Source organism: Podarcis liolepis (assembly GCF_965112155.1).
Source record: "Podarcis liolepis genome assembly, chromosome: 1".
NCBI classification, from domain to species: domain Eukaryota; kingdom Metazoa; phylum Chordata; class Lepidosauria; order Squamata; family Lacertidae; genus Podarcis; species Podarcis liolepis.
This window is the reverse complement of record NC_139554.1, coordinates 22,474,695-22,488,164: the sequence shown is the minus strand read 5'-3', so window position 1 is coordinate 22,488,164 and position 13,470 is coordinate 22,474,695. Positions and strand designations below refer to the sequence as shown.

At 44.6% G+C, this 13,470-nt stretch overlaps 2 protein-coding genes across 3 annotated transcripts in view; both read left to right on the top strand.

The window, feature by feature from the left end:
• Positions 1-3,025, top strand: part of GOLGA5 (golgin A5) — a 41,475-nt gene extending 38,450 nt beyond the window's left edge. For both annotated transcript variants that reach the window (XM_083501939.1, XM_083501940.1), the window contains exon 13: positions 2,184-3,025. In XM_083501939.1, coding sequence (XP_083358065.1) covers positions 2,184-2,264 — 81 coding nt within the window. In that variant the 3' untranslated portion in view covers positions 2,265-3,025. The remainder of the gene's footprint in view (positions 1-2,183) is intronic.
• The window catches only part of LOC310706715 (endogenous retrovirus group 3 member 1 Env polyprotein-like), an 874,531-nt gene that overhangs the window by 122,629 nt on the left and 738,432 nt on the right, over positions 1-13,470 (top strand). The gene's annotated exons all lie outside the window — the stretch shown is intronic.

The window sequence follows — 13,470 nt, the reverse complement described above, 5'->3', positions numbered from 1 at the left end:
TTATCCTAATTTAAACTAAAAAAATAAATTGTGATTCTGCCGCTGTTGCTGCCAGGATCCTTTCTGTTTATCTCACAGCTTCCTTGCAGCTAAAGCATACAGTACCATCCTATAGGTGGAAACCAGAGCGCACAGAAATGCCGTTTACCTTCCCACTGCAGTGGTACCTATTTATTCACTTCCACTGCCATGCTTTCGAACTGCTAGGTTGGCAGGAGCTGGGACAGAGCAATGGGAGCTCACTCTGTTGTGGGGATTCAAACCGCCGACCTTCTGATTGGCAAGCCCAAGAGGCTCAGTCATTTAGACCACAGCGCCACCCACGTCCCTACTTGGCCCATTTAGCTCAGCATTGTCTCCACTGACTAGCATAGGGACCCTGCAGAATTTCAGCCAAGGGACATTCCCACCCGACCTGGAGGTGCTGGGAATGCATGCAAACCAGATGTTCTATCATTGTTTTCCTGCTCAATCATCACGGCAGATAAGATATTTTCTTTGGGGGGAGGGGTATGCCATGATTGTCCCAAAAGAATGCATCTGTTTTGCCCCTACAGGGGTGAATAAATTTCCAGCGCATGTAAAACTCCTGTCCTTTTCCACTAGAGGGAACTTCAGCCTGTGCTTTGTCGTGGTATCTTGCCTTGTTATATAAGCAATCCCTTTTTGAATTTCATCTGTCTTCTTTTGGTCTCTCCACTTGTCGAAAAAATGACTTTCTCGAGAGCATATTACTGAGTGTCTGAGATTTTCAATTTTCTGGCTTCACAATAGTGACGTACTGCAGGGGGCAGAAAAACACTTCAGCTGAACACTTACATGTTGTTCCCCCCCCCCCCCCCGTGCCAGTTCCAAACATTAGATCAAATGGGCCATGTTTAATTCCCCCCCATCTTTTACAATTATTCAGACCCAAAAGTCCACTCCCACTTAACAGTAAAATCTTTAGATTAATATCCAAGCTCAGTTAGCATCTGCAGTGTATCAGCGGGGGTTCGGCCTTCCCACAATGTAATCTATAATCTCTTCAGCAGCCATTGTCGCTGCCCACGGGAGACTCTCACAAGGTCACTGTAGTATTTGAAAGGCTTTTCATAACGTGTCTGAAACTGCACTTTACTTTGCCATCACTCAGAGCCCTTGTCGTGACTAATGCAAGAGTGTGCCTTCTCGGTGCGGTGAAAAAGGGGGAAAAGTCAGAATTCATTTATCTTGTATTGCACCAAAAGCTTTTGCTTTATCCGTTTTGGCATCTTGGGTAGGTAGAGAGTCAGTGTGATGCAACAGATAGAGCATTGAGAAGAACTGAGTTCAAATCCTCCGTTGGCCAATAAGCTGACTGGGTTTACTTTGAAGTGGTCTCTCTCTCTCTCAGCCTAGGTTACCTCCAGCATATATACATCTATGGGGCCATTCTATTTTTCCTTCAAAAAGCAGGTGAAAGGATAGCATGGAATGGCCCTGTGTATGCATAGGTGAACTGCTCAGCAGAAGAGCTGATATACCAGGGGTCACCAAACTTTTTCAGCAGGGGGCCGGACTATATATTTTTTTGGGGGGGGGGCGGGAAGGAACAAATTCCTTTGCCCCACAAATAACCCAGAGATGCATTTTAGATAAAAAGACACATTCTACTCATGTAAAAACATGCTGATTCCCGGACCGTCCGCAGGCTGGATTTAGAAGACGATTGGGCCGGATCCGGCCCCTGGGCCTTAGTTTGCCTACCCATGTGATATACAAATGCAAATGGGTCTCTGTGCTTATGGCATCCCCCCCCCCCCCCGGCCCCAGCCAATGCAAGTTCCCCATCTGCACGTGTGAGGTTTTATGGGGAGCACATGTCCCATTGCTGTTTCCTGAGTGGAATTGGATGAATTTCCCCTAACGGTGCAGGGCTTTGCCTCAGGAGTGGGATCCAACATAGTGCAAAGTCTCTCGTTCCACCAGAACATTGCTCTCCTCTCGTCTCCCTGCTCACTCCCTAAATCTTTTCTAGGGGTCCCCCCAAAACATCTGGAGCAGATTTAGAAATGGTGTGTGCATGGGGGTGCCCAGAGAGTCCAATTCTACAAGCTGAAAACCATGTGCTGAGGGGATGCGGTAGTTGAATACTGCCCAGGGTGTTTGGGTTTCTCACAGTTCATAGTGTTGTGCACTAACTCCTTTTTCTCTCTTGCCAGGCGCTGCTTCACCTCTGGGTCATGATTGTTTTGCTCACCTACACCCCGGAAATGCATCATGATCACCCAAGTGGGAAATAAAACCCGATTCCGGAACAGAAACATACTTAGTTTATGTAACCTTCATTGGCCAAGGAGAAACCCCCCAACAGCTGACTGTTTGCAAGGGGGAGAGGGGTTTTGGCATTGGAAAACAGGACAGCGGCTGCATTTGTTTCCTTGCTACTTTCGCAAACTTAAATTATTTGGCAGGTGATCTAATTTAAGTATCTTTCACTTCCATGAGACAAAAGCCATATCCCTGGGGGAGAAGGCTATTCAAAGAATTCTAGCCTCTGTTCTGTCTTTTGTCCCTCCCTTAGCGTTGCACACACTTATGAAGCCTGTGTAGAGCAACACCATTTTTTGAAACGTATACATGGATATGGGGCACACTGTATTTTTGATCCTGCAGGAAATGGGCTCTAATCAGGGAAACTAACTGTAATTAGAAGCTAAAATGAACTTCCATTCATTATTGCACCTTTTAACTTTGTAAATATACATTTAGCTTTTCTTGAATAAGCTCTCTCACAGACCTGACGCCTGCTTCTCAGAATTTACCTTATCTGTAAATAGCTTTAAAGAGAAATAAAGAATATATTGTGCATTGCTTTAACTTTGGTCCTTCAAAATTTTGGAGTGTCATCCATAGTAATGCAGAAAACTGATATTTTTGAACCATATTTTGATAGTCATGTATAGCCGTGTACATATGCAACTGTTAGATTTGAGTGCCTTTTGTTCTTTGCATCTTTGCCATTGCCCATCAGTTGCCTTATTAAATCTTTCCTGTCTTCAAATTTTCATGGTATCGATCTTAGCATCATGCTCATTTAATAGAAAGAAAATATTTATTTATAAATTCAAACACATTCAAAAAATGTGTTGAGGATTGATCATTAAAGGGGTTGGCAGCTGGCAATAAAAGCAACCACCAAGCTTGAGCTATTTTTGACCACTGTTGATTTCATGCAATTTGTATATCCTCCTATATCTGTGGTCTATTGATCTGCCAGTGCAAATTTCCTGTGGTCTTTTGACATTCTTTCCTATTAAGAGACTTTTCTTCCTTTTGCTTGTGCAGCTGAGAAACACAACAGTGATTAAGGTGAAGGGAATTAGACCTTTTGGGTGTGAGGAAGGGGTATGGGGCAAGCCATCAGGCCCCTTTGGCTTCCACTGGAATATATTCTCAGACTGTTCTGATGATAAAATCAAAGGAGCATCAGAAGCAAGAAATATTGTAGCAATGGGTGATTTCACACAGACTGGCTACATATATGTTCCTGTTAAAATTTTTAGATACCCTAAATGGCTGTGCCCTAAAGCAGTGGTCCTAGGCTGCAACTCCTATAGCCAAGCTGGTGCCAAGCTTTCCTTTAGGCCACATCAGTGAGGCTGAGAGAGGGGTCTTGTCATCTGGACAGCCCAGAACCTCGATACACGCTGCCCAGGCTTGCAACTTGAGGTGGTCACATTGGTGCTTGCTAACACAGCTGTTTTGTTTCACTCCTGGAGGCAAACTCCATTGTCACTTAAGACAGGCTGGTGCCAACAAGAACAGTTGGACATGGAACCAACTGTTCCATGGGTGGGTGACCCTGGACTTAAGTGGGTTCACACTCAAGCCCAGTTTCCCCAAATACCCATTGGTGTTTTTCCAGGCAATAGGCATCTGGTGCAAAATGCAATTGTGGTTGACCGATTGGGAGCAGCGACAATAGGAGGAGGAGTTGAGCCCACTCAGGGAGGGGTTCTTCCTGAGGAAATCATGCCCAAGGTCCTCCAAAAGCTGCAGGCAAGAGTGCTCTCCCTTCCCCTCAACTTAACCCACTACTTAACCCTTTCCCTTAACCCACTACTGTCATCATTCCTTGCCAATCAAATGTTGATTTGTTTTTAGCATCCTTGCATGCGGTACAGCATGGCTCTCTCGTTCGCCAGCTGCTGAACTACTGCAGGGCATAGCTGTCAACTTACAGATTTGAAAATAAGGGACCAACAGCCTTGAAAATAAGGGACCAGCAGCCAAAATAAGGGACCTGCGGCCTCACCTGTTCCAGGCACTCCAGTCTTCCTATCTTCCTGCAGTCTGGTCAAACTCATGCTGGTAGCTTCGAGAACACTGTCCAACCAACTTTGTAACCAGAGGTTCAACTGAATAGAATCTGAATTACATGCACCACAAGGCCTATGCAGCCTCAACTTAAGATGGCTCCCCGGCCTGGCTTATACTGCAAAATTTGCAGCAGCACATGCAACAAAATGGCGTCCAGCATTCAAAAACCCCCTCAGCTTGCATTAACTAGCCACACACAAGGCATGCAAGCTCCACCCCCCAGTCGTTCTTAGACTTCTTATTGGGTGAGCAACACAGCCAAGCAACACAGTTGGAGCCTCCCTCCTCCCTGGCCGGCAGGGAGGGAGGGAGAGGAGCTGCTTTCTTTGAAATTTAAGGGACATCATTTAAGGGACATCCATCAATAAGGGACAGCAGCGGGACATGGCGCTGGAATAAGGGACTGTCCCTTCAAATAAGGGACACTTGACAGCTATGCTGCAGGGTCCGGCTTTGAAGCCACATGAGTGCTACCATCATTTTTCCAGAAAAAAAATGGATCAAGGGGATGGAGCAGCTTGCCTATGCAAAAAGGTTGCGGCATTAGTACTTTTTGGTTTAGAGAAAAGGCGACTTAAGAGGTGGCATGATAAAAAAAATACGCATTGCATGGAGAAAGTGAATAAAAGTTTTCCTCCCTCTCATAAGCATCAGAGACATCTAGTGAAGCTGAATGTTGGAAGATTTGGGACAGGTAAAAGAAAGTTATTTTCCACCAATCAGATAATTAAGACTATGGAGCTTGCTTCCATGAGAGGTAGTGATGGCCACCAACTTGGGTGGCTTCACAAGAGGAATGTACAAATTTCTGGAAGATAAAGCTGTCCAAGTCTGCTTACCATGATGGTTATATTCTACCTCCACCTTTTGCTTCTACCAGTTACTGGGATTTGCAGGGGGGCCAAGTGCTCTTGTGGGCATCCCACAAGCATCTGATTGGCCACTGGGAGAACAACATGCTGGACAAGATGGGCCATTGGCCTGAGCGTCTCTACCCAGACACTGAGGTCCAGCGCTGAGGGCCTTCTGGCAGTTCCCTCACTGCGAGAAGCCAAGTTACAGGGAACCTTGCAGAGGGCCTTCTCGGTAGTGGCACCTGCCCTGTGGAAAGCCCTTCCACCAAAGAGAACAACAACTACCAGACTTTTAGAAGACATCTGAAGGCAGCCCTGTTTAGGGAAGCTTTTAAAGTTTGATGCATTACTGTATTTTAATATTTTGTTGAAAACCGCCCAGAGTGGCTGGGGAAGCCCAGCCAGATGGGCATGGTATAAATAAATTATTATTATATTATATTATTATTGTTATTAATCAGCACCAGGCTATTTTTACTTCCTTGTTTCTTCCTGCAACGTAACTAGAGATCACCTACTGAATTTCTCATGGAAATAGAATTGGCTTAATTAAGCAGTCAGCTGGAGTATTTTAACCAATTAATCCAATCTAATGTCCACATTTCACTAGAAGTTGATCAGCAGTACCAAACGACATGGGCTCCTGGTTTATTAACTCTGAACCTTTTCCAGTAAAGCCTCTAATAAAAAGACCTTCTCATACTTAGCTGATTATCATGTGGAGTTCATTCTGTGATCTCTTAATAACCTTTTAAGCATTCTTTTTATATTACTCTTGTCTTTCCATTAAATCTGCCTTTTGCTCTATCTTGGTCAGCTGTTTCATGAACAGAGCTTCGCTGATGCAGCACAGCTCTAATATTACAGTTTGCCATGCAGCACGGCAATGTTTTTGAACTCCTTACTCTGCCATTCCAAGGGCTGTGCCTTACGTTAAATCACAGCTTATCTTGGTGACAGATGAGAGGAATGGCCCCTCCAAATGTCCTCTTCGTGATGATTTGTGCTCATGAGGGCATTGGGGTGATTTTACGAAGTTCCTGCTTGTACCTGCAAATGTTCTGGGGAGAGTGCACTCTCCGGCAATTGATGTGTGTCCCACAGCTTCCTGTTAAAACCCTCTAACTTCATACACTGCAAATGCGGGGTAGGATGGGTGTTGTCTCGCTTTTGTTGTGTTAAAATGAAAGGGTGCCCTTCCAGAAGACAGTGATACGCTAATGCTGAGGAACCATCACAGAACAATGAAGAAAGTGGGATGATGCGCAGATAGGTAAAGGTAAAGGGACCCCTGACCATTAGGTCCAGTCGTGACCGACTCTGGGGTTGTGGCACTCATCTTGCTTTATTGGCCGAGGGAGCCGGCATACAGCTTCTGGGTAATGTGGCCAGCATGACTAAGCCGCTTCTGGCGAACCAGAGCAGCGCACGGAAACGCCGTTTACCTTCCCGCGGGAGCGGTACCTATTGATCTACTTGCACTTTGACGTGCTTTCAAACTGCTAGGTTGGCAGGAGCAGGGACTGAGCAACGGGAGCTCACCCCGCCATGGGGATTCGAACCGCTGACCTTCTGATTGGCAAGTCCTAGGCTCTGTGGTTTAACATGCTCTGTGTCAATGACATGCTGCAGAATGCAAAAATGAAACAAAACACCTGCCAGGAGGGAACCAAAGTAGAATCATAGTAGAGTTGGGACCGCAAGGGCCATCTAGTCCAACCCCCTGCATTGCAGGACTCTCTTGACCAACCTTCCTCAGAAAAAATCACTGTGAGGAAGGTGGCCATGGAGTGCCTGTTGAAAGTTTCACATTTTAATTTCCTTTTTCAAGTTTCCCGTCTGGCATTCCAACACAGAGCCTCCAAGTGTTCCTATTTTTCAGGGACAGTCAGATGGACGGGTTATAGTTATTAAATAGGGTGTCCCTGAGAAATGTTGGAGAGTATGACCTAAGTCTTTTAGTTTTGACTGTTAGTACTGAAGCTGGGTCTGGATTGTGTTGGTGTACCACTCACTTAGCTGCCTATTAGTCTTTCCCTCACCAGACTTAATAGTTGTCTCCCCACCCCAGCTGTGGGGGAAATAAATTATCGTTGGCATTAATGGGAGCACTGATTGCAGCAATGGGTGGAAGTAGATTTTCCTTGGAATCACAGCTGGGGAGTGAAGAGTTAACCTTCTCCTTCCTGTACACTGGTCCCTATGAGAATTTCCCCCCTTCTCAGCACATTTACATTTATTTCTTAAGTCCTGGTGTGGTTGCTCATCATGCGATAAAAGTAACAACTAGTTTAGTCCTCAGATGCAACGAGAGACAAGTTAATAACACAATTCTGAGTGCTAGAGCTGTTGTAAAAAAGCCTCAGACAAACTTCTCTGTGCTAGATCAGCATGACGGCAGTCATGTTAAGTTATGTCCTGGTTTTGATAATACACATTGAAGATATCTACATACCATATGCTAACAAGCTGGGTGAAAATGAGAGATCTTTGCTGTGATTTGAGAGCTGCATCAAGTTGTCCTCACCACAGTCAGAAAATGTGACCATATAAATGATACCTTGAGCCATTTATAGTCGACTAACAAGACAGCAATGCAAATATAAGCAGAAAGCCTTCTTGCGGAAGACTTCTTAGCTAAAGTTTAACAAAGTTAAAGGAACTTTAGCAAATGTTTGCTCAAAATAATGTGAAAGAGAGAAGCTTTTACTGAACGATGTTTTCATTTGAATTGTGAACTGTGTGGCTTTCCAACTACAGTAAGTCTTCAACGGAACAAACGGCTATTTGCTCTAACGGACATCTCACAGCATTTAATCTGGATAACACTCCCAAGTGTTTAAATTGTCCGACTGTCAGGAGCAGAAGTGGCATTTGAAAACACAAAAAAGTTGGAAACGGTATAGCAATTAGAACTCAAAAGGATCTGGCCAATTAAAGAAGGAGTTCTGATCTTCTGGTTTTTGTGTACTGTCAGGACACGACGCTTGCTTCCGTGGATGGGGAAGAATTTGTGAAAGTGGCTTTTTTTCCCAGATGCGACTTGTCTGAATCGTACTGTCTCTAATTTTCTTGCCTGTCTTTTTGCTAACCCGAACTGCATCCTCTTCAGTTGTGTTCTGCTGCTCCACCGGCATTATCATAGTTCTGCCATCACTGACGCTAACTACATTTGTAAGTGGCATGTGAGATTTTACCTGCGAGGATGTGCGGTGGTCAATGGATGAGGGACTTCTTTGGCTTACAGATTGTTGCCTTTTGACAAGGGACTGTGACCTGACACCCTGGTTTGGGTTCTGAGGCTGTTCCTCAACCTCATTATCTGCAATTGTTTCCTCTTGGGCTTCTCCCTTTTCTTCTTCACCAGCAACTCCACTTTCCTGAGGTTCATTACTTTCATTGTTACCCTCCTCAATAATTTCACTGCTAGGTTTTTCCTCCTGGACATCAGAGACTTCTTCATTTGTGATGCTGCTCTCAAGAGCTTCCTGATCAACCGGGCCTTCAGAATCCCCCATCCTTCCTATTTGTCTCCAAACTATTATTGTCAGTCAGTCCGCTTGGAACAGATGCTCAGCATTTCCTTTTCCTATTAGCTATCTGCAACGTTAGCACGTCTTTCCCTATTTCCTTCTTCCTTCTCTCTGAAAACAATACATCAAGAATAATTGGGAGGTGTTTCCCCTCTTATTTCGGTATGGCCCCACCTTCATGAAGTCTCATCTGAGTTCAAGCTTGTATGGCTGTTGCATAATGGATCCAGATGGGCTGCAGATGTCTTCTTTCCTCTTTTCCTGAGAGTGAGTTCACATCATGGCATTGATACAAAAGCCATTGATAGGTTGGGAAAGACTTAGGTGGAGTCTTTCTGTTTTTACTGTGGCTGCTACACTGTTCTAGAACCTCTGACTGATTTCTATGACATCACTGTCTGTTCTACATCTATGCGTTCAGGGATAGGCAGGCTTCTAGATTACACCGTCTCCTTTCCTTTGTTTTTTTTCCCCACTAGAAACTCTGTGGTCCACCAATTTGTTTTAAGTTTACACAGCAAGAGCACATAGCTGGAATATATTAAGGCAAAATTGATTTATGTTTAGTGATCTATGCTCTTGCTTCATAACAAAAATGGCATGTTGGATGTGATCAAGAATCACAGTGTTGATAAAAAATGGAACCAAGGAAGGGACTAGGAGGAAGTCAATTTTTTTGTTTTGTTTTAATTTTGTATTGTTGATTTATTTTTGTTACTTTTGGAAAATTAATAAAATGTTATTTAAAAAGAAGAAAAAAGAGCCACAGTTTCTTGGCAGTATAGCTTAGGCTGGTACACTAGCTATGACACTACCTTGCTTCAGTTTCCCATGGTTTGGCAACTTCCAGTTTGCATTCTCTCAATATGAATGCAAAACACACAGTACTGATTTTAGTTCAAAGCAGAATAGAAATGTCATTGCCCCTGAAAAAAGCAACACACTGAAAGATGTTGGGCATAAGGCCTGCCTTTGCAGGAACGGCTTAAATCCAAACCATGCATGGAAAGCATAGAAAGAAAGAATTGAGAGTGCTCTCCCCGATTCTTTCATTAGCTGGGTATGTTTAGCTTGAAAAGAGGAAACTGAGAGGAGATATGATAGCCATCATCAAATATCTCAAGAGCTGTCACATGGAGGAGGGAGCAAGCTTGTTTTCTCCTGCTCTGGAGGGTAGAACTCAAACCAATGGCATCAAGTAACAGTGGTACCTCGGGTTACAGGCGCTTCAGGTTACAGACACTTCAGGTTACAGACTCCGCTAACCCGGAATTAGTACCTCGGGTTAAGAACTTTGCTTCAGGATGAGAACAGAAATCGCGTGGCGGCACGGTGGCAGTGGGAGGCCCCATTAGCTAAAGTGGTACCTCAGGTTAAGAACAGTTTCAGGTTAAGAACGGACCTCCAGAACGAATTAAGTTCTTAACCTGAGGTACCACTGTACAAGACAGGAGGTTCCAACTAAATATTAGGGAAAACTTTCGGATTGTAAGACTTCCTCAGGAGATGGTGGACTCTCCTTCATTGGAGGTTTTTAAGCATAGATTGGATGGACATCTGTCATGGATGATTTAGTTGAGTTTCCTGCATTGTAGGGGCTGGACTAGATGACCCTTGCGGTCCCTTCCAACTCTATGATTATATGAAGTTCAGACACCGGGTGCATCATGGTGACAGATGATTGACAGGTGGAGGGTCTCACCTGTCGAAATGGCCTGCAGGCAGGACCAGCCCAATCAAGAGGCAAGGTGAGGCAGTGACTGCCTCAGGTGGCAGGATCCACTGTGGTGGCAGATCCCAGTGTTGATCTTTCTTTCCCCCCTTGTTCCTGTTGTAGACCTTCACCCCTTTTTCTCTAGTGGGGGATGGGGCACCATTTGGGTGTTCCCTACTTGCTGGGGTGGGGATCATATTAGTCACCCATTTTCTAGACAGGATTGTAAATTATATGTGTGGGTAGGAATTGCATCATCATCATTATTATTATTATTATTATTATTATTATTATTATTATTATTATTATTATTATTATTATTATCTTGTACCCTGCTCAGTCACTCTGAGTGGCTTCCAACATAATATAAAACAACATAATGAAACACCAGACATCAACAGCTTCCTGATACAAGGCTACCTTCAGGTGTCTACAGAAAGTAGTATAAATGTTTATCTGGTATGTCCCACGGAGGACCTTACGGTCTTCAAACAAAAACACCTTGGAGGTTCCAGGCCACAGAGAGGTTAGGCTGGCCTCAACCAGAGCCAGGGCTTTTTCGGCTGTGGCTCCAATCTGGTGAAACACTCTGTCACAAGAAACTAGGGCCCTGTGGGACTTAACATCCTTCCGCGGGGCCTGCAAGACAGAGCTGTTCCACCAGGCCTTTGGCCAAGGCACAGCCTGACCCCCTCCTTTGGTAATTCTTCACAGAACTCTAGCCCAATGCTTGCCATCAATTTGATTGGAACTGATTTTATAATGAATTGATTTTAGAATGTTGTATTATTTTACTGTTGTTAGCCGCTCTGAGCCCGGCTTTGGCTGGGGAGGGCGGGATATAAATAAAATATTATTATTATTATTATTATTATTATTATTATTATTATTATTATTATTTATCATCCTTTGACTACTGATGGGAGGGCATTACACAGGGCAGGCCCTCTGCCTGGTTCCCTGTGATTTCACTCCTCACAGTGAAGGAACTGCCAAAAGGCCCTCAGAGCTGGACCTCAGTGTCCAGTCTGAATGATGCAGGGAGAGACACTCCTTCAGGTATACAGGACCAAGGCTGTTTAGGGCTTTTTAAAGCTCAACGCCAACATTTTGAATTGTGCTTGGAAATGATAGACAGGTGCCATCTCTGTTGCATTTCCAACACCTACTGACGACCTTCCGCTTTCAACAAACCTTTGAGTTGGAGATCTTCCCCAGCATCTGTGTTCCAGATATTCTTGATGTTTTAATTATTTTATTACAATTGTGTTGCCAACCTGGACTCCTTGGAAGGGGGGTGGGATGTAAATTTAATGATAAAGAAATCTGCACCATTAACTAGGAGCATTGAATTTATTGAACACTATTGCCAGTTTTAAAATTGACCGGTGGGCAAAGTTGATGAGAAGCACCCCCACCCCCAAGATGTGAAATGAAGGTGAGGGGCCCAAGGTCCAAATCAGAACCACAGAAGGGTTAAACATCCCCTTCTCCAAGGTAGAATTGACTCATGCAATTTACTTTTAAAGAGCCAATCATGCAGTTGCTGATCACATGATTCATGGCATTTGAAAGAAGAAGATCGTGCATAGTCATCGGGCTCTGGGATGGCCTGTGGAACTACGTTCACTAGTTTCTGCTCTCGTAAGAGGAATTAGCATTTCGTCCAGTGGAGGAAAGACATAGTAACTTGGAGAACAGCACAGATACTCAGCCAGTGTTCTTCAACCCCAAAAGAAACTTGTCTGCATAGTACTGCATTTAACTTCTTTGCCTACATGTCAGCTTAGCCAAATGGCATCCTCCTCAACATTAATTTACTTCCTTTGCTGCAGCTGCTTAGTTGTTTTGCTCTGGAGGTATCTTTGCTCAATTGATTGTTGACTGGACTGCTGAGATTCCTGATCCGCTGGCTGTTGGTGGCTGCTAGGAAACGCTTGCAGCAACTGCTTGATTTCTGGGCCACTTGCCTTTCTGCCTGTAGAATGCAGGTACTCTGAAAGGGTTTTTCCGTCCCAAAAGAAAGTTGTTTGAGTAGCACTGCATCTAAGCTCTTTGCCTGTTCGTGGGCAAATCCAAACGGCACCTTCTTCAGTTTTAGCTTTCTTTGATTGCTGGGGTGGGTAAGCTTTGTTTCTTTCCGGAGACTGGTTCCTGTACTTGTATTCCGCACCGGCCGGTGGTTGACTGCCACTCTCGCAATCCTGCCCCACTAAAAATTGGAAGCTCGGGACCAATTTATACAAGGAAGACGCTTCAGGCTCCGAGCCCCCAGGTGGAGCTGTACCTTCTTTTGCACCTCTCCCATCTCTCTCAGCATCTTTGTTTACCTGTCGCTTGTTACTAGAAGGGCTCAGGATTTCTGCAAGAGGTTTCTTGTCCCAGTGGGGACTTGTCTGGTTAAAGTTGCTATGCAGTTCTTTGCCTGTTCTTGGACTTAACAAAGGTTTAGTATCCTTGGCGCTAGCTTCGTTTGTCGAAGGCACTTGGAGAGTTTTAGAGCTCTGCAAGCAATGGTGGCCAATGGATGGGTGGCTTCTAGGGAACCCTTGACTTACTGGCTGCTGGCAGGAGTGCTTTCTGACCGAAGTTGTATTATTATTACCTGATTTGCTGCCGGGCAGACCTGGTGTTTCCTGGTGTTTGCTCATTTCGTTGCTCCTTTCCTCGGGAATTTCGCTAGGTGTTCCGCCCTTGACACCAGAAATCTGTTCATTTGTTCCGCTGTTCTGATCAAGTCGGCATTTGGGATCCATACTCCCCTTTCGTCTCCAGACTACTAACGCCAGTCAGTTCCCTTGGAAAAGATGCAGCAAAGTTTCCCGTTTTCTACTAGCCACCAGAGAAACACTTGGGAAGCCTTCCCCAAATGTCCTCCTTCCTTCTCGTTGAAAACTATAAATCAAGAATACTGGGGAAGGGTTTCTTCTCTTATTTTATTCTGATAACAGGTGTCTCCTCCCTGTTCTTCCCATCTCAGCTCCAGCTTGAAAGAATGTTGTGTAATCCCATAATGATCCAGACG